This window comes from Phyllostomus hastatus, unplaced genomic scaffold, assembly GCF_019186645.2.
Source record: "Phyllostomus hastatus isolate PE091 unplaced genomic scaffold, TTU_PhHast_1.1 phas_scaffold_385, whole genome shotgun sequence".
NCBI lineage: Eukaryota > Metazoa > Chordata > Mammalia > Chiroptera > Phyllostomidae > Phyllostomus > Phyllostomus hastatus.
This window is the reverse complement of record NW_025334026.1, coordinates 13,086,106-13,107,094: the sequence shown is the minus strand read 5'-3', so window position 1 is coordinate 13,107,094 and position 20,989 is coordinate 13,086,106. Positions and strand designations below refer to the sequence as shown.

Sequence of the window (20,989 nt, the reverse complement as noted above, 5' to 3'; positions counted from 1 at the left end):
GTAATGTATTCCAGTTTATGCCCCATAAATTTTAATACAAACATTGCTTTATAGTTAGTATCCCCCCTTTCCTAATAATGTGAAGATGGTGCTAGAATAGCAATGTTTATCTTACTTACAGTTCAGCAACTTCCTGTTCCTCCTCCCAGGCCTCTTTGTGTGTTAGCTGACTGCTTCCAGTACTCTTACACGTCCAAATGCGCTCACTGTACCTTTCCAAGCGGGCTTCATATTCTCTGTTAGCAGTGGCTCAGGAAAACAATATTCAAGCAACAGAGACAACTAATCCACACCCAAAAAATATTTACCATATATAGAAAAAAACCTATAGTATTCTTTCTATAACATACAGCATGAGAAGATAAAACTGAAGTCAGTTTTCAATTGGTAAATCCAAACAAGATGAATAAGACTAAGTATGGTCAGAATGGTTTGCCACATTTTACAAATAAAACAGTAATACCTTTAGCCCTGGCTGGGTAGCTCGGTTGGTTAAAGAGTCATTCTGATACGCCAAGGTTGCAGATTTGATCCCTGGTCCGAGCACAAACAAGAATCAACCAATGAATACAAAAATAAGTAGGCCTTGACCAGTGTAGCACAGATGGTCGGGTGATGTCCTACAAAACAAAAGGTTACCAGTTGGATTCCCGTTCAGGGCACATGCCTGGGTTGCAGCTTGGTCCCAGTCAGAACTACCGACCCATGTTTCTTTCTCACATCCATGTTTCTCTCCCTCTCTTCCTCCCTCCTGCGTCCCCCTCTCTAAAAAAATAAATAAAATCCTAAAAAATAAGTGGGACAACAAATCGATTGTTTTCTCTCTAAAATCAATTATTTCTTTTTCACTTCCATAAAGATGGAGGCATAGGTGGACGCACCATACCTCCACGCACAACCAAGACTGGAACAACAACAATTTAAATAGAGGCAGAATAACACCCAGAACTGACAGAAAATTTATCTGAATGGAAGTCGAACAGCCAATAGACCCGTTTATCCAGACCAGTAGGAGGGGCGGAGACAAGCAGCCGGATGTGGGTGGATGTGGGTCGCAGCACAGAGAACAGGGAAAATTGAGCACATAAGGCAACCGAGAGCGCGTAAGGCATCTGGGGCACACAAGAACGGAGTTACTGCCATTGTTCCCTCTTGACCCCGCCCTCACATACAACGTCACAATCTAGCGACTGGGGTGCCCAGCCCTGGTGAACACCTAAGGCTCCGCGACGGGGGGGGGGGGAGATGGCTCAAACAGAAGCACAAATCAGTGCCCCAGAACTCATCCTTTTGAGCGACCAAGAGATAGCTAACCTATCAGATGCACAGTTCAAAACACTCGTGATCAGGAAGCTCACAGAATTGGTCGATTTTGGGCGCAAATTACATGAACAAATGCAAGTTACCTTTTCCATAAAAGAAATGAAAGAAAATGCACAGGGAACCAACAGTGATGGGAAGGAAACTGGGACTCAAAACAATAGAGTGGACCAGAAGGAAGAAAGAACCAAATAGGAAAGAATGGAGAAATAAGAATTCAAAAAAAATGAAGAGAAGCTTAGGAACCTCCAGGGCATCTTTCAACGTTCCAACATCCGAATTATAGGGGTACCAGAAGGGGAAGAGAAAGAGCAACAAGTGGAAAAGTTATTTAAACAAATAAAGGAGAACTTCCCCATTCTGGCGAAGGAAATAGACTTCCAGGAAGTCCAGGAAGCTCAGAGAGTCCCAAAAAAGTTGCACCCAAGAAGGAACACACCAAGGCACATCATAATTACATTAGCCAAGGTGAAAATGAAGGAGAGAATCCTAGAAGCAGCAAGAGATAAGGGGACAGTAACCTACAAAGGAGTTCCCATCAGACTGTCAGCTGATTTCTCAAAAGAGATCTTATAGGCAAGAAGGGACTGGAAAGAAGTATTCCAAGTCATGAAAGACAAGGACCTATATCTCAGATTACTCTAACCAGCAAAGCTTTCATTTAGAATGGAAGGGCAGATAAAGTGCTTCTCAGACAAGGTCAAGTTAAAGGAGTTCATCATCACCAAGCCCTTATTTTATGAAATGTTGAAGGGACTTATCTAAGAAAAAAAGATTAAAAAAAAACATGTATAGTAAAAGGACAGCAAACTCACAATTATTAACAACCACACCTAAAGCAAAACCAAAAGAAACTAAGCAAACAACTAGAACAGGAACAGAACCACAGGAATGGAGATCACATGGAGGGTTATCAGCAGGGGAGTGGGAGGAGGAGAGAGGGGGAAAAGGTACAGAGAATAAGTAGCATAGATTGTAAGTAGGAAATAGGGGGAGGGTAAGAATAGTACGAGAAATGTAGAAGCTGAAGAACTTATGACACATGGACATGAACTAAAGGGGAGGGAGCGAGTGGGAGAGGGTGTACAGGGTAGAGGGGAGTGAAGGGGTGAAATGGGACAACTGTAATAGCATAATCAATAAAATAAATTTTAAAAATAAAATAAAATCAATGGTTTTTTAAATAAACTAAAAAACGTTAACACTTTATAGTACAAATGTGATTTCTTCAATTCATCCAAATTTCATTTCATGAGACTCACACAGTACTAAAAATTCATAAGAAAAAATAAAGGCAAAATGAGACAAAGTCATTAAGAAGTAAGAATTTAAGGTACGTGGAACTATTACACAATGGTCACCAAGATGGTCACCAAGTTTAAGAATCATTTCCACAGTAAGATGAGACTGACTAGACCAGTGTCAGAGGCCATCTGAAATAACCTTGTGTGTCTGCTAATGATCCACTTACTAAGTCTTCTAGTCTACCTTTTGGAACACCTGTTGATTCTTAGGATTTAAAAAGCTCCATAAAGTCCTAAAAATAATTCTGATATAACATTTATCCAGTTTTATGTTGTCTACAATAGCAATTCACAAGTCATTTACCAGTCATTGTTCAGTCATCATGAGAGATGGAAGAGGACCTGTTAGTGCCATATACATGGTAACTTTGTACAACATCCCAACTGAAATTCACTATCAGCCAGCCACATTTAAATTCAAATGATAATTAGCTAATACACTTTTATGCACAACAGATGCTATGCAAGAAAATAAACTGACATCACAACTAGAGAATTAGCAGCCAATCTCTACTTTCCAAATGACTTTATTTTATAGTGGTTGAAATGAAAGTATTTAAACAGCTCCCTCTGTAATATTACCTCACAAATAAACAAGTAATTCCTGTAAAATTTTATTCATTTATTTTTAGAGACAGGGAAAGGGAGGGAGAAGAAAGGGAGAGAAATACTGACATGAGAGAGAAACATTGATGGGCTGCTTTTCATACATGCGCTGACCTGAAACGGAACCTGCAACCCAGGCACATGCCCTGACCTGGGATTGAACCAGACACCTTTTGCTTTGCAGGACAAGCACCCAACCAGCTGGCCTATACCCATCAGGACAGTAGTTCCTTTTTAATATATGAAGATTCTTGGTTTTCCAGGGTTATGATCAATACAAAGACAATTAACAGGGCCAAATTCAGAGGTAATCCAAAATAGCCATTTTAGCCAATAGTAAAAAAACACCTTCTCTCACATCCTTTTCCAGATCTGACAGAAACAAAGCAACAAGTCTATTTTCTTCACTGGGGTTGGCATTAATATTCAAAGAATTAAACTAAATACAGAAAAAGTAAAAACCAGAAGTCAGACTTCCATACAAAGTTACATAAATCCAATCATTGAAAATTTATAAAAACCTGTGTTAGTTCCCCTTAGCTGTTTTGCTTCCCAGTTTCAACTATCCTGTCAAATGTGGTTCAAACATATTAAATAGGAAATTCCAGAAATAAACAATTTATAAGTTTTAAATCTTGTGCCATCCCACTCCCTGAATCACCCTTTTGTCCAGTGTATTCAGGCACATTAGTCACTTAGTAGCCATCTCTGTTACCAGATGGACCATCATGGTTATTGCTGTGCTTGTGTTCAAATAACTTTTGTTTTACTTAATAATGGCCTCCAAGTACAAGAGAAATATTGCTGGCAATTCAGTGCCAAAGAGAAGCCCTAAACTTTATCAGAGGTATATATGTAAAGAACAAAACATAGCATATGAGAGCTCTGTCCAGAAGGTAGTCAACCACATATGAAAAAGAGAGAGACATTTACTGAAGATACAAGATACACTGTACACAGCACAATGACAAAGGGGCCTCAGTCCCCTTCAAAGTAGGCACCCTGGGATCTCACACAGTTCTTCCAGTCACTATCAGCTGCCTCATGTATTTTTCTGAACCTCATCAACGCTCTGAAATCTTCCTTTTCAAAGGTGATTTTAGTTTTGGGAAAATCCAGAAGTCACAGGATGCCAAATCTGGGCTGTAATGGAGCTGAGTCACCTGGATGATTTGATGTTTTACAAAAAAACTCTGCATGAGATGTCATGCATGAGGAGTGTGTTGTTGTGATGAGACTGCCAATCACCAGTTGCCCATAGCTGCCGGTGGGCAACTGAATCATCCCAATGGTTTCCACAGAGGAAGTTCAAGCTTAACTCAAAACTTGATTTGAGGCTCTACTCACTCAGTCGTTTTGAATGAGACAACCACACAGTACACATGCTTACTCAATGGCATCTACACCCCAACTGACAAGTTGTCATGGTTCACACATGCACATTCCAGCCCACTGTCCTTGGCTACCAGGTTACATAGATGGCACACAAACTGTTCTCATTATATTAACAATGGCTGGACTTTTCCTGGACAGTCCTCATTTGGTACTGCTTCAGTATTTCAATACTGTTTCAAGGCATCCACTGGGGGTCTTGGAACTAATTCCCTATGGAAAGGTGGGACTACAGTATAGAGAAAAATAGCAATAGCATGGCTCCTATTATCATAACTAATTAATCAAAAAGATGAATTTGTTTTGTTCTTATTTGCCTTTTTGCACTGGGGGAAGGGAGGTCAAGAAAACCAGTAAGTAGATTTATTTAAAATACAAAAAGCTTAACATTTTAATAGTCATTCAGTTCCACTGAAGAAACTCACTGAGTAACCAGAGAATGTAAATGATATTAGCAAATATATCCTAAACAAAAAACATTAAATTTTTTTAATTTGCTATTTTTAGAAGTAAATGTTCCCAGTCCATTCACCTTGATCTAGACCCATATAGTCAATAATGTACTAGGATCGCCTGGATGCCTCAGTGATATCTCAAACCCAACTTTTTCTAAACTAAATTCTTTTTAAAGACTTTTATCTATTTATTATTTTAGAGAGAGGGGAAGGGAAGAAGAGGACAAGAAACATCAATTGCCTCTCATACCTGCCCCAATCAGGGACCAAACCTGCAACCCAGGCATTCACGCCACAGACCTTTCACTTTGCTAGCCAATGCCCCACCAACTGAGCAACACCAGCCAGGGCTAAATTTAATTATTTTTTTAGAAAGATTTTATGCATTTATTTTACAGAGACAGGAAGGGGGGGAGAGAGAGGGTGAGAAACATGAGATGTGTAAGAGTTAACGCTGACTGGTTGCCTCTCACACGCCCCCAACCGGGGACCTGGCCCACAACCCAGGCGTGTGCCCTGACCAGGATCCAAACCAGCAACCTTTTGGTTCACAGGCCCACACCAGCTAGGGCTAAGCTTAATTCTTATTAACCACACCTCCTTCTCCCTACTGTGTTTCTTAATAGGTATTTTCAGTCTCACTGAATGGCCCTATTGCCCAAATCTGAAATCAGAAAATCATCTTCATTTTTTCAGTCCCTAACTGCAACCACTCACACATTTCTCAATTCAGTCCTTTCTCTCCAACAACAGAGCCATTAACTAAATCCAGCCTCTCTGATACTCATCTCTTACCCAGCCAAAACACTTTAACTGGCCTCACTGGTAATCCTCTTCTACTCTGGTCCTTTGTGCTTCTCACCCTAACATCCATTTTTCTCAATTCTGTTTGTTTTTAAAACCATTTCTTCCTCTGATTACTTTATAAATCTCAACTGCCCTCCGGCTGCCTGAAATGCAAACATGTTCCCAAACAGGGAAGCAATCCCCAATCACAGTATACTGAAAAGTCACTCTACCAAATAAGACTTTGTTGAGATATATTTGGTTATTTTTATTATTTTAAGGGAAAAAAATGGGAAATTTTTTTCATGCAGTACATATTTAAATACCAAATATTAATGATTTACGATTTTCCAAACAATGAAAGTCCCTTCTACCCAGATACCTATTTTTCCCACTCTCCTTTGAAAATCACTGTTATCAGTGCAGCAATCTTAGCCTGGCTGACCTCATCCATTTCCATTACATTACTGCAATCACAATCTAGACACTAATCACTTCTATCACCAGTTCAGTCTCCTTTCTCTGAACTCCAGGACCACAGACACACTAGTAATATAGACATCTCCATTTGGATATCCACAGCAACTCAATATAAGAACATCCAAACTAAACATTTCACTTCCTAACCCATCCTCCCCACTCCCAGCCAAAACAAGAAATAAATGCTTGCTCCTCTTTCAGAGTTCTCTGTATCAGAGAATGACACCACTAACCAAGTAATAACCAAAATATTATCCTTGACTCCTTCCCAATCAATCACCAAATTCTGTCCAATCTATCTATAATGATTTATTTCTGATATTTATCTATTGTACTTCTCTCCACATCAAGGACTAGTAAATTTATTCAGACCACCGTTATCTATTGGCTGGATTATCTAATGACCACCTCACAAATCTAGTGGCAGATCCATTCTCACCACTGCAACCACAGTGATCTTCCTAATCTAAACGCCTGCTTCTTTCCTGCCAAAATTTTCAACAGCCTCCATTAAATTTAAAGTAACGCCCAAACTCTTCAACCTATCTTACAAGGACTGGTGTGATGCAACCTTTTTCTGTATCTCACCACTAAGCAACTCCATTTCTATTCCCACTTCCTCACTCTAATCATCTTTCAATTTTTTTTAAATCAAGAAACTTTCAAATTCACAAACTCTTCTAAGAACATAGTCCTCTTTTATTCATCTAGCTAAATTCTAAATCATCCTTCAGATCTCAACTTAAAAGTGACTTTCCCCAAAATACGTCCCCTGAAACCCTGAAATATGGTAGACTGCATTCTTTCCAAATATTCACCTCCCTTCCATCAGAAAATTTTTGTATCTCCATCCACTGCCATGTGGTTCGCAATACCTCAGGTGAAGAGGAAAACTAGCCCTGGCCAGGTAGCTCAGTTAGTTGAAGCATCACCTACGCACCAAAAGGCTGCAAGTTCAATCCCCAGTTGAGACACATACAGGTGGCAACTGATCAATGTTTCACTTTCACATCGATGTTTTTCTCTCTCTCCTTTCCTCTCTTTGTAAAAATCAGTAAGTATATCCTCCAGTGAGGAATTAACAGAAACAAGAAGTCCTGGCTCAGTTGGTTAAAGCATCCTCCCATAAACTGAAAGGTCACAGGTTCAATTCCCAGTCAGGGCACGTGCCCAGGTTGCAGGTTGGTCCAGTCACAACATCTATGAGAGGCAGCCAATGTTTCTCTCCCTGGCATAAAAGTCTGTCTCTCTCTTTCCGTTCCCTTCCTCCCCTCTCTAGAACCAATGAGCATATACTCAGGTGAGAATTAAAAAAAAAGGAGAAAATTTCTCCTCCACATAGATGTTGGACTTGGCCACATAACTTGCTTCAACCAACAGATGTGAGCAGATGCAATAGATGCCATTTGCAGGAATAAGCTTAAAAAGCCATCAAGGTTTCCTCCAGCTATTTCTGCCAGTAGAAAGGCACATGCAGGCTTCGAATCAAAGCATCACAGGTTCGGTTCCCAGTCAGGGCACATGCCTGGGTTGCAGGCCACAGCCCCCAGCAACCACACATTGATGTTTCTCTCTCCCCCTCTCTTTTTCTCCCTCCCTTCCCTCTCTAAAAATAAATAAATAAAATCTTAAAAAAAAAAAAAAAGGCACATGCAGACTGGGACCGCTCCTTCAGCCTGGGTACTGGAATAAGAAAAATGTCTCTCCTTTTTTTAACCCATTTACCTTTATTTCAAATGTGACCATAAGAAAACTTTTAATTACATGTGACTCACATTATATTTCTAATTGGACAACACTAAAAACCTAAGGTTTAAATCTAGAAATGAATGCTCTCTGACAATAACACAAAATTCTTAATTGATTAATCATCAAAATTAGATTAATTTCAAAAGTCTAAAACTGAAATTCCTATAACAACCTCTAACACTGGGTATTTTTAAGTTTATATAATTTTGTTCTGGTTATTACTTTAACTTATGTAAAAAGAAAGTGAGAGAATAAAATGAATATGAAAGTAGAAAAAGTTGACTAGAAGGCTATTGAGTCAGCCGCCTCTAAATACTATTTCAGATTTTAGGTTACCAAAATAAGCCATTCACTCTCAAATAACCACTCAGAGGAAGCGCCAATTGAGGTTTTTATGTTCCAGCGGCTGCTGCACATACATAATTGCAGAGAAAATGTCAAAGCAATTCTCCAAAGGTTGTATAAGCTGTAAATAAGACATTTTCAAGTTCTAGACTATCTCATTAAGCATCCACTTTTTCAGGAGTTCAAGGGCTACCTCCTTACCACAATACGCTGCTTCTTTGTTCTCTTTAGCCTTGTAGGACTATTTCTTTCTTTCTTTTAAGATTTTACTTATTTTTTTAGAGAGAAGGAAAGGGAGGGAGAAAAAGGAAGAGAAACATCAATGTGTGGTTGCCTTTCATGCACCCCAACTGGAGACCTGGCCTACAAGCCAGGCATGTTCAGACTGGAAATCAAACCAGCAACTTTTCAGGTCACAGGCCGGCACTCAGTCCACTGAGCCACACCAGCTAGGGCTGTTTCTTTCAATAAAGTACTTGACAGCTTAAAGGAAGTAGTCTGGAAAAGTATGGAGGTTAAATAAGTGCAACTAGAACCACAAGAGTTCTAAGGGAGACAACAAAGCACCAAGTAAGATTTGCTTTTTATCCTATTTTTCTCTCTTTGGACCAGTTAAGTTAAAAATAACTCTTATGGCCCTGGCTGGTGAGGCTCAGTGGATGGGTTGGGTTCTGTCCCTGGTAGGGGTGCATGCAAGAGACAACTAATCAATGTCTCTTTCTTACATCAGTGATTCTCTCCCTCATTTTCTCCCTCTCTCTCTCTAGAATCAATAAAAGGGAAAAAAAATTTAAAAAATAAAAAAGATTTGCTGGTGTGGCTCAGTAGACTGAGCACCAGCCTTCAGACCAAAGGGTCGCTAGTTAAATTCCCAGTCAGGGCACGTGCCTGGGTTGCGAGCCAAGTCATGGCCCCAGTAAGGGGTGTGCAACAGGCAACCACACACTGATGTTTCCCTCTCTCCTTCCCTTCCATCTCTCTAAAAATAAATAAATAAAATATTTTGAAGAAAGAAAACATTCTGATAAAGTGAAATTTTCCAACTAAGATCTAGTGTCCTGCCTGTAGTACTACTTAGGGAGTAATGTAGCACAGATGCAAAGACACAGTACAATAAACATAGTCATCAATAATATATAATACCTAATCATTAAATGTATGCATCATTTACAACTACCACTGTAAGTTTAATAAAGATGTACAATAATGCATTTAAGAACATACCAACACTCACAGCTTTAAGTCAATAAAAATCATATATGTTATAGAATACACATGCAGTCAAAAAGTAGTACTTAGGAGAAAACTAAAGTATCAATATGCATTAAAAACAACTGTAAATATAAATTAAGAACTAGAAATAACAGTATTTCAAAGGCAGCTATTCCCAACCACATACTTGTTCTCTATAAAATCTGATTGCCTAATAAAGAACTATGCCAACCTGCTAACCACACAATACAATTGTTTAAAAACCATCCTTAAAGTGCTTCTACTTGTAGACGTTCCCAAGTGAGCAATTTCCCCCCCAACATGTAATACAATTTAAGAATCCCCGTTTCAGGCTAATGTGGCTTGGGTTGATTAAGCACCGGCCTGCAAACCTAACGGTTACAGGTTCAGTTCCGGGTTGGGGCATACGGTCAGGGCACATGCCTGGGTTGTAGGCCAGGTCCCCAAATGGGGGCATTCTCTAGAGGCAACTGATCAAAGTTTCTCTCACATGTCAATGCTTCTCTCCCTCTTTCTCCCTCCCTCTAAAAACAAATAAATAAGGTCTTTTTTTTTTTTTAAGAATTCCTCTGTTAAAAGCATCCAACAAGTACTGGTATGGGAATTTTTTAATGCAGATTTCTATGAAATACATACCAGTTTATAAGTCTCAGGCTTCTACCCTGACCAGGTAGTTCAGTTGGTTAGTGTTATCCCAATACACCAAGGCTGTGGGTGGACTCCCCAGTCAGGGCACATACAAGAATCAACCAATGAGCCCTGGTGGGTGTGGCTCAGTGAATTTGAGTGCCAGCCTGTGAACCAAAAGGTTGTGTGCAGTTGCATGCATGGGAGAGGCAACTGATCAATGTTTCTCTCCCTCCCTCTCCCTCTCAATAAGTAAATAAATAAAATCTTTTTAAAATCTTTATTTTTAAAAATAAATAGACCTCATTTATTTATTTTTAGAGGGAGATGGAGAAAGAGAGGGAAACACTGTGTGGTTGCCTCTTCAGCGCCCCCTTCTGGGGAACCTGGCTGGCAATCCAGGTGCATGCCCTGACTGGGATGAGGTAGGAAAAATACTGGATTCTACCCCTGACACTCATCATTTACACTGTGTCAACCTCAATTCTCTGGGACCACCTGGCACATCAGGCAGGAAAACCTGAAGCTCTCCAAGACCCATTCAGCTCCAAGATGCTATAGTTATATTTGGAGAGCCTTCTTTTTTTTTAAGATTTTATTTATTTATTTTAGAGAGATGGGGAAGGGAGGGAGAAAGAGAGGGAGTGAAACATCAATGTATGGTTGCCTCTAGCACACCCCATACTGAGGATATGACCTGCAACCCAGGCATGTGCCCTTGACAGAATCAAACCGGCAATGCTTTGGTTCACAGGCCTGTGCTCAATCCACGGAGCTACACCATCCAGGGCCTTTGAGAGCTTTCTTAACAGCAGGGACTCACTTTCCAGGTCCCTTTATATGTAAATATTCAAGAGTCACAAACCTCTAACAAGAATGAGATTACCCTATCAAGTATTACAGGGGTGATCAAAAACAAGTGAAATCAAATGATATCCCTACATGGGCACTTCCTCCTCTATAAAAAGCAGTAAAAAACTACAAGAAATCAAGTTCTGCCCTGGCTGGTGTGGCTAGTTGGTTGAAGTGTTGTCCTGTAAACTGAAGGGTCTCCCAGTACATCAGGGTATTGCCTAGGTTGGGGATTCAGTTCCGGTTGGGGCACGTTGCAGAGGCAACCAATAGCAATAGATTTCTCTCCGTCATATCAGATGTTTCTCTCCTTCTCTCTCCCTCCCTTCCCCTCTAAAAATCAGTAAGCATATCCCAGGTGAGGATTAAAAAAAGAAAAAACGGAAATTAAATCCTTCCAAAGGGAAAGAACTGAAAAACTAAATGCATTAGCCTTCACTCTTGAAGTTTTTTTGTACATTAAAGCTTTGTTCAAAAATCCTTTTTACACTCACGTGTCAAAATGACTCAACTGGCATCCATAAAGTAAATAAATAAAAGTCGTACAATTTTTAACCAAAAAACTAAGCTCGTGCAAGAAACAATCATTAAAGAAAATGCTTAGAGTGTAAAACATCAGCCTCAAGCTCCTAAATTACATCAGAAAAACTTTAAGTATATCTTGGTATGTTTTAATTTTACTTAAATACCAATCTCCTTCTAAATCGTCAACATTTCAAACCTGTGCTTGCCTAGGGCAAGAAGGCATCAGCTCCTCCGAAGTACTTTTTTCTTCTTTTCCTCTCCTCTCAGGTCTGGAACTTTATTGTTGGTTTTGTGCCTCACAATCCTGTCAGTTCATCAACAGCCCAGAATCCATTCGGGAGGAGAAAAGCACAAGTGCCCCCCACCCCCACCCCGCACAGACTAGGCTAAAACGCAGTCGAGGCTTGTACAAGCCGGGTCACGAGACCACGCGGGTACAATTTCAAAAACTTAAGTTGAAGGTTTAATTTTAAAAGAAAAGAGCAAAGGAAACCCCTTTCTCCGTGGTACTTGGGCCTAAGGCCAACCAACCCCAGTGGATGTGTGTGTGTACGCGGGGTCGCTCCCCAACACCAAGGCCGGGGCACAAAGTGCGGAGCCGAGGAAGGGATGGAGGGCGCGGAGCTCTCAAAGAAGCCTGTCCGCACCCCCGCCCACCCCTCAGAACCGTGGACCCGGGCTCAGGGTGTAGGCCCGCCCGCGTCGGGCACGCTGACAGCTGCCACGGGCGTGGGGCTGCGTGGCCCCCAAACCCGGCGAACCCTCGGCCCACCCCGCCCCACCCCGCAGTGACCAGGCCGGCGCTAGTAGAAAAGGATACTCCCGAGTGCGGAAGGTCTCCTGAGTGTGCGCGATGGTGAAGAGCGACTCCTCACCGGGAAGCGGCTTCACCAGCGGGAAAGGCTTGCGGCCCAAGAGCGGCGCCATCACGGCGACGGAAGGGAAGGCGACAGCAGCTCCACGAGCCCTAGGCGCAACACTAGGCCCGGCGGCCCGGAGCGAGCTCCTGGCTCCTGGGGGTAGGGTGGGGGAGGGGAGGGGTGAGAGGGCGGCGCGAACTCAGCTCCCTCACTACTGGCGCGGCAGCGCGAAGGCCATGGAACTGGACGCAATGGCGCTGAATTCCAACACACACCGATGCGCCGCTTGGCAGCCTCCAGCCAACCTCCGCTACCGGTCCCGCGTTCGGCAGTCACGACTCTTCAGCTGCACAGGAGGAAATTATTGAAAAATGGCGGGAGATTCCCCTCCTCCCCCGCGCCGGGCCAGCATACACACTAACTTGCTCCCCTGTTGCGCCGCTGGCGAATGCTCCAATAGGCGGGAAGCTGGACGGGGCTCACAGTCTATTGGCTCAGAGGAGCTGCCGCTCGGCGCTCGGATTCCCGCCCCCTGCCCCGACCGCGTAGTTGGGTTGCAGCGCACTATAGGGCAGTACGAAGAGGTGAAAGGTCACGTTATGTAAGCGCCGGTGACAGGCGTGCGGGCGTCCAGCATTGGAGTTGAAAGTGGGGTTAGCGGGGAATCGCAAACTCGGGAGTTTAAGGCGGGTAGGCTAGAGAAACCACTTAACACATAGACACTGCGCCATCTGTCACCGACGGCGACACCGACATCCGGGCACCACTGTCCGGGTGTTGCGCTGGAGAGGGGGAAGGGGGAGCGCGCGGCCAGGGGCTTTGTCTTTCCACTTGTGCTCCGCCCCCTTCTTAAAGGCGCAGCGCTCGGCCACGCCCGGGGATGCGCGGGTAGAGCAGATGGGAGGAGGGGTTGGCGGTAACTCCAAAACCTTGCGCAAGCTAAGATTCAACTGGAGAACAATTTGAGCCCCAGCCTTGCTCACCCGAAAGGTTCATGCTGGATGAAGAGTGTGGTTGAGATCTGGGTATTAGTGTGGTGCTCCTTTCTAGGGGCTTGCTGGAAAGAATAACGTGGAAGCTTCTTAGTAAAGGACGTACCTGTGAAAGAGACATCCATTCCTTCAAATCGTCTTTACTAGCACCTACAACATTCAGGGCTCTGTGTTGGGTGCTATGAGGGAAAAAAATAAGACAGACTTTCCTGAATAAGAGACAAATGCCCTGGCCCGGTGGCTCAGTTGGTTGGAGGTAGTCCCTTAAATCAAAAAGTCAGTTCGATCCCAGAGTCAGGGCTCATGCCTAGGTTACAGGTTTGATTCCCAGTTGGGGTGCATGTGGGAGGCAACCCATCCATCGAGAGAAACCCGTTTCTCTCTCACATCGATATTTCTCTCCCTTCCTCTCTCTCTAAAAATTGATAAACATACTCTCAAGTGAGGGTTAAAAAAAAGGGGAGAGACTTGACCTTGGGAAACTCACAAAAAAAGAGAAAAAATAATAATCAGTTGTATGTGATTGTGATGAGTGCTCACCAAAATGCACAGTAAGAAGACAGCAATAACTGTGCTTGTGGGGTGAGGACATTTGGGCTGCTTCTCCAAGCAGACTATACCAACATAGTCCAGAATCTGTTTAGCTAGTCAATGCAATCGGAAACACACTGATAATAATTTTCTCCCTATTGTCTACCTTGAGTCAAAGATTTCAGTGGCCCCAGAACATCTTTTGCAGCTTGTTCAACAGGGCTAGACTGCTAGATGGCTATGAATGCAGCATGCCAACACCAGACATTTTCTCCTTTTATTCTCGCCTTGAGGTGAGACGTATACCCCTAGTATAAAGTAAGTTCTAGATCAGAATCCACTTGTATGAACCTTCCTCTGATCACCTTGCAGAGAAGAGAGCTCATTTTTCTTCAGTAGCTATTTCTTCTAAGAGGATTAGAAGAAATCGCAGAGGATGTGGCATTTGAGTTGATTGTGAAAAGATGAGTAGCACTTGGCAGAAAAATGAGATAAACATTGTAGGCAGAGGGATCAGCAGGGCAGACGTAGCAAATTCAGGACATGTGCCTATAAAGTAGGGGTTTTGAGGCAGAAAACACCGAGAGATGGGAGTGGCAAAAGAAGTGACCACCCTGGCCACAGCTTGTGATGGTTGGAGTGGCCACTTAGAAGACAACTGCAGTAGTTTATGGCAGTGATACCAAGGGCCTCAAATGTAACAAGATTTGTGGAGACAGGCTGATAGATTTGAGAGGCACAGACTAGATGACTAATGGGATAGACATTTGCAGGACTACATAGCTAATGGTAGACTATACACATAGTAAAGACCAAAAACAGTAAGAGACAAACAAACAAAAAAATTAAGGCCCTTGCCCAGTAGCTCAGTTGGTTAGAATATCATCCTAATATACTGAGGTTGTGGGTTTCATCCCTAACCAGGGTGAGGTAGGAGACAGGAAGGAGGAAACTGCGGAGATGCCCTGGAGCTAAGATAAAGGACTTTGATACCAGACAGAGACCCCATTCGTTCTAAGACCCGTTGTTCCCGATTTCTGGAAAAGCGCTGAATCATGGTGAATCATGAATGCACCTGCGCAGAAGATGCTACATGACCCCTGCTTCATTATAAATAGCATTATATAACATTGTGGGACCCCCTTCTCTAGCGGCCAATCAAGGAAAATCTCTGGAGGCCACATACGCAGTAGCTTTAAAGTAATACAACTACTTGTATGTGTGCAATAAAAGCCCACCCAAACTAGCCAGGAAATATCCGTCCTATAAGAACAGAATCCCTCCAGCCCTTGCTGGTGTGGCTCAGTGGATGGAGTGCTGGCCTGCAAACCAAAGGGTCACAAGTTCGATTCCCAGTCAGGGCACATGACTGGGTTGCCTGCCAAGTCCCCAGAGGGTGCGTGAGAGGCAACCATACATTGACGTTTCTCTTTCTCTCTTTCTTCTTCCCTTCCCCCCTCTCTAAAAATAAATAAAATCTTAAAAAAAAAAAAAAAGAATCCCTCCAGCCCCTGAGGTCAATCTCTGCTTGGAGTCAGCCCACTCCCATGTTCTGCGGAGTGTACTATTGCCTAATAAATCTGTCCTCTCTCTTTATGCTCTATAAACTCTGTGTGTTCGGTTCAATTCTTTGTCCACAATTACCAAGAACCTGGTTACCTGTGCCCACCTGTGACAAGGGCACACGCAAGAGTCAACCAATGAATGCATGAATAAGTAGAACAACAAACTGATGTCTCTCTCTCTCTCTCTCTCTCTCTCTCTCTCTCTCTCTGTCTCCACCCACCTCTATAAAAGGAAAAGAAGAAACAATATAAAAGAACTTTAATGTGACTCTTCTTTGGTGGATGTCCTTTATTATTTATTTTTTTAAGAGAAAGAGGGATATAGAAGAAGGAAGAGAGAAACATTGATCTGTTGCTCCACCTGTTTCTGTATTTATTGGTTCCTTCTTTTATGTACCCTGATCGGGATTGTACCCACAACCTTGGCTTACCTGGACAATACTCTAACCAATTGTATTACCCAACCAGGGCAGATTTCCTCTATTTCTATGGCTCAAATTTACAATGTAACCGATTAACATATTTTAACATCTTGTCCTGAAGGTGTCAAAAAAGGGGCGAGACTAACTTAATGCAACTTACCAGTTTTCTGTTCTAATACGTTCATTGACTCTTGCTGCCTATCATACTCATCCGAGTTTACTCTTCCTATCCAGTCTTCAATGCCTAAGTCTCAGCAAGACCCAAGTAAACCACTTTCTCCTAATTCCCAGAATTCCCCACTGCCAAAAGTGTATTTCTTTCTCCTCTGTGCATCTAAATTTCACACTTTTCCTCCTCATACCTTTTCCCAATTGTTCCTGCCCATATAATGCATTCGCTGAATTCTCAAGTTTTAATCATAATTTTAGCAAAATTTGTTGTTTAATGTTTTCTTTCCCAACATTTGAATAAGTAATAATAAAGGGCAGAGACTAAAATGTGTAGTTTCCAGGAATTGACACCAGAGCATTTACTGGTCAAAGTCTGACTGGGACTGCTTAGCAGCAGGAATAACACGACAGAGGCAGAGCACATTTCCCTATGCAGATCTCCACTGGATAGCTTTACGACATGAGCTCAATCAGCAGGGTCTGTTTTTGTGGTCAGTGTCATATGAAGCTGTGCCCTGCCAGACACCCATCCTTTGCTGATGCAGACATAAACCCTTGCTTAGACAGTTCCATCTTCTGGCTGGTCTTTTCCTTACTGTCCTGTTGGCCCCTCAAACTCAACACATGCCCAAACCATAGTTTATTATCTTTTTTCCCTCCAATATCTGCTCTATCTGGGTTCTAAAGATTTTATTAATTTTTAGAGAGTGGGGGAAGGGAGAAAGAGAGGGAGAGAAACATCAATGTGTGGTTGTCTTTCATGTGCCACCAACTGGGGACCAGGCCTGTAACCCAGGCATGTGCCCTGACCAGGAATCGAACCTGCAACCTTTCAGTTCACAGGCAGGCATTCAATCCACTGAGCCACACCAGCCAGGACTGTTTTTTTATTTCTATTAAAGACCCCACCTTCATTACAACCTCACAAGCTCTGCCTTGATATCTCTTGAGCTCTACAGTCATTGGGTCAACCAGATACAGTAGTCCCCACTAACCCTATATGTGGGGAAAATTTCCAAGACCCCCAGTGGATGCCTGAAACCACAAATAGTACCAAAACCTATATAAGACAGAGAGAAAATTCTGAGACGTCCTAAATTAAATTGCAGTAGACCTGAGAGTGGAAGGAGACAAGAGAGATTATTCAGTCAATAGATAAAGGGCAAAACCAACAAAAGACTATTTACATTCCTAAATATATGTTAAAACTTTGAATGAACTTCTAGGTGGCTATTTCCACTGGATTATCTAAAGAGAATAGCTGAGTAGCTTACTACCAGGCAGTTCAACTTCTTGTTTACACTTGAACTTTCCTGACAGCCACCCACAACCCATCCAAAGTAACAAATGTTTCTTCCTCATGGAGTCTGAACTAGTCCCAGCTTCACCTTCTCCCACTATCTACAGCCAATGTCGATTTTTTCAACACAATGTACATCTTTCTTTTCCAAACTATTTGCATAAAAGAGCCAGTCATCAACCCTAAGATTGTGAATATGTTTTTTTTTCTCCAACTAGAACTGCTACTGGTGGTTTAGAACTCATGTTCCAGGACCTGGTCCTTTTTCTGGTTACATTTGGCTTAATAAACCCTTTCTGTTAGAAAAGATTTCAGCCATAAAAGTTCTTGTTTAATATACCCCACTTTTTTTCCTATACCTATATATACCTTATCACTTTTAAATATTTAGTTTTAAAAAAGATCTTATTTATTTTTAGAGGAAGGGGAAGGGAGGAGAGAGAAGGGAGAGAAACATTGATGTGTGAGAGATACATCCATCAGTTGTCTCTAACACATCCCCAACTGGAGACCTGGCTGGCAACCCAGGCATGTGCCCTAACTGGGAATCAAATGGGCGACCCTTCAGTTCACAGGCTGGCACTCAATCCACTGAGCCACACCAGTCAGGGCAAAAAAAAAAAATTGTTTCTTTTTTTTTAGAGAGAGAGAGGAAGGAAAAAAGAAAAAGAAATATCAATTTGTTGTTATATTCATTTATGCATTCATCGGTTGATTCTTGCATATGCCCTGACCAGGGATTGAATCAAAACCTTGGTTCATGGGGTACACTCCAACCAACTGAGTGACCAGGCCAGGCCAGACCTTTTCACTTAAAGGAAGCACTTAATTGCTCCTCTTTGGCAAATCTGAATTGCCTGCATCACTACTCTTGTGCTTTGGGGCTATTATTAAGTAAAATAAGGGTTACTTGAACACAAACACTTCAATGGTAACCAAGAGGGCTATTTAAGTGACTAACCCGCAAGAGGTGTATAGTGTGGATACGCTAGACAAAAAAATGATTCCTGTCCTGAGCGAGACAGAACAATTTCCAAAAGGCATGCAGTTTAAAACTTATTAATTCATTTCTGGAATTTTTCAATGAATATTTTCAGGCCATAGTTGACCTTGGGTAGCAGAGACCATGGAAAGCAAAACCCAGGATAAAACCAATTCTACCTGCCTAAGGCCCTGATCTATCCCCACCTTCCTACTTCAGGCCTTTATTATTTCCGGCCAAAACTACTGCTATGACTTCCTTGTTTTAAAATGTTTTAAATTATATTAAAATTATGTTTTTCATGGTAAAATGTACTTAGTTCCAAAAAGGAAACTTACAGTTAAAAAACAAATAAACAATTTTACAAAAAGCAGCCCTGCAGCCCATCCTCATCTACTTCCTGCTCCCCCAGGCATCCATTTTCAATTTGTTAAGCTGTTTCCTCCGATATTTACCTCCCTATTTCTAAATAACATATATAATGCTATTCTTTAGTTGTTCAGGTTTTTTAAAGATTTTATTTATTTTTAGAGAGAGGAAAGAGGGCAAGAAACATGGATGTGTGAGAGAAACATCAGTAGGTTGCCTCTCCTCTCATACACCCCAGCTGAGGATCAAACCCAGATCGCAGGCATGTGACCTGATCAGGAATCAAATCTGCAACATTTTGCTTTGCGGGATGACATTACACTAACTGCGCCACGCCGGTCAGTACTAATTTTTCAGTTTTAATATTAGCTGCTTCTGGAGAAATCCAGAGGAAGGTGAGAACTTAGCCTTCTTCTTCCCCCAGAAACATACATACATGTATAGATATATAAAGATATTTCCAAAATAATTGTATTGTAATTCCTTAAACAAAAATTGTGTATAACTTATAATTATGTATTATTTACATATGATCCACATGGTGAACTGATTATACTTCCTTCCTTTTATTTTCCCTGATTTGCTTTGTCTATTTTTATTTTGTTTTCCATGTACCTATACCTGCTCGCTGTATCCCTAAACTGAATGTCTCCTCTCAATATGTGCAAAAACACCACGTGGGCAATGTCCGTCCAATTTGTCCCCCTGCCTCTCTCTCTTTCCTTTCTTCCATAGTGTCTTGCACACTGTCACTCTCCTGGTCTTGCCTTCCAGTGGTTGGCTCCCTAAAGCCAACACAGTAAAACACAACTATCTAGCCTGACCTCTAAAGCCCTCCACAATCTGTCAGGTCTTTTTACCACATCCCTCAAACTACTTACTCAGCAAAGCCAGGTTTATCTAGGTTTCTAAATCTCATTTCCCACTAAAAGGATCCAGGACTCCTTGGAAAAATTATTGGGGGATAGCAAAGTTCAAGGTGAGTCAGGAATATCTTGTGTCTAAAAGAAAGGAACTGCTCAAAAAATGATGGGGACATGTCAAAAGGACACAGGAGCCACAAACTTGCTGAATCTGGGAGTTAGAACATTAAAAAAGTTGACAGTAATGAATTTAATATAATACACATTGAATATAAAAGGAATCCATGCCCTGACTGGTGTGGTTCAGTGGATTGAGAGGCAGCCCGCAAACCAAAGGGTTGCCAGTTCAATTCCCAGTCAGGGCACATGCCTGGGTTGCTGGCCAGCTCTCCAGTTGGGGCCATGCAAGAGGCAGCCATACATTGATGTTTCTCTCCCTCTTTCTCCCTCCCTTTCCTTCTCTCTAAAAATAAATAAATAAAATACTTAAAAAAAATAAATAAAAGGAATCCATGAGCCTATAATGAAACTCAGAGAGAAAAGACAGAAGTGAAAGAGAAGGGAAATCTTTTACAGAATGTTGTCAGTGAGTGTGAAAAGAATGATTTACAAAAATTACCATTTTGCAAGCTCCAATGAGGTAATTGATTCAGAAATAGATCATCAATGTGTGCTAAAATCAGTGGGTGAAAGGCTGTTGTGGAACCATCTAAAATTATCATTCCCTATGGATTACTTACATAAAAGCATCCTAAAGGTGGAAAAGTCTGGAAAACATCACCTTAGCTAACTGATCAAACTCATCACCAGTAAGGGGGCAAACTGACAAGGCCTACAAGGTCACTTCTACTTCTGTGACTTTCTCAATTAACTTTCTCTTATTAAAAAAAAACAAAAACAGAAAAGCTTTTCTGATCTCAAAGCCTCCAAGGTTTTTCTCTGAGCTCCAAAAGTATTCTACCCTCACCACCCCCACAGCACAAACTCCTATCTAGTTTCTCTGCCTCACCTGACTATGAGCTCCAGAAAGGCGGAGGCCACGTGTCTACCAGTTGTACTTTACAGAGAAGCCAGGGCAAGCTTTCAACAAATATTTGTAAATCAAATAAATGCTATTTTCCAAGATAATGAGTAAATTTGCTCCCATGCACTTACCTTTTCCACACTCCAAAGTTCTCTTGTGTAAAAATCCATCAAGCTCTATTGATTTTTAGTGCTCATTCATGTTCAGTGAACTTAGTGACTGGGTTTATATAGACT

At 41.8% G+C, this 20,989-nt stretch overlaps 1 protein-coding gene across 2 annotated transcripts in view; it reads right to left on the bottom strand.

Moving 5' to 3' along the window:
• The window catches only part of BAZ1B (bromodomain adjacent to zinc finger domain 1B), a 75,612-nt gene extending 62,655 nt beyond the window's left edge, over positions 1 to 12,957 (bottom strand). For both annotated transcript variants that reach the window (XM_045819414.1, XM_045819416.1), the window contains exons 1-2: positions 12,495 to 12,957; positions 120 to 236 (exon numbers count right to left, since the gene is read on the bottom strand). In XM_045819414.1, the coding sequence (XP_045675370.1) occupies positions 120 to 236; positions 12,495 to 12,601 (224 nt within the window). In that variant the 5' untranslated portion in view covers positions 12,602 to 12,957. The remainder of the gene's footprint in view (positions 1 to 119; positions 237 to 12,494) is intronic.
• Between the last annotated feature and the right edge of the window lie 8,032 nt (positions 12,958 to 20,989).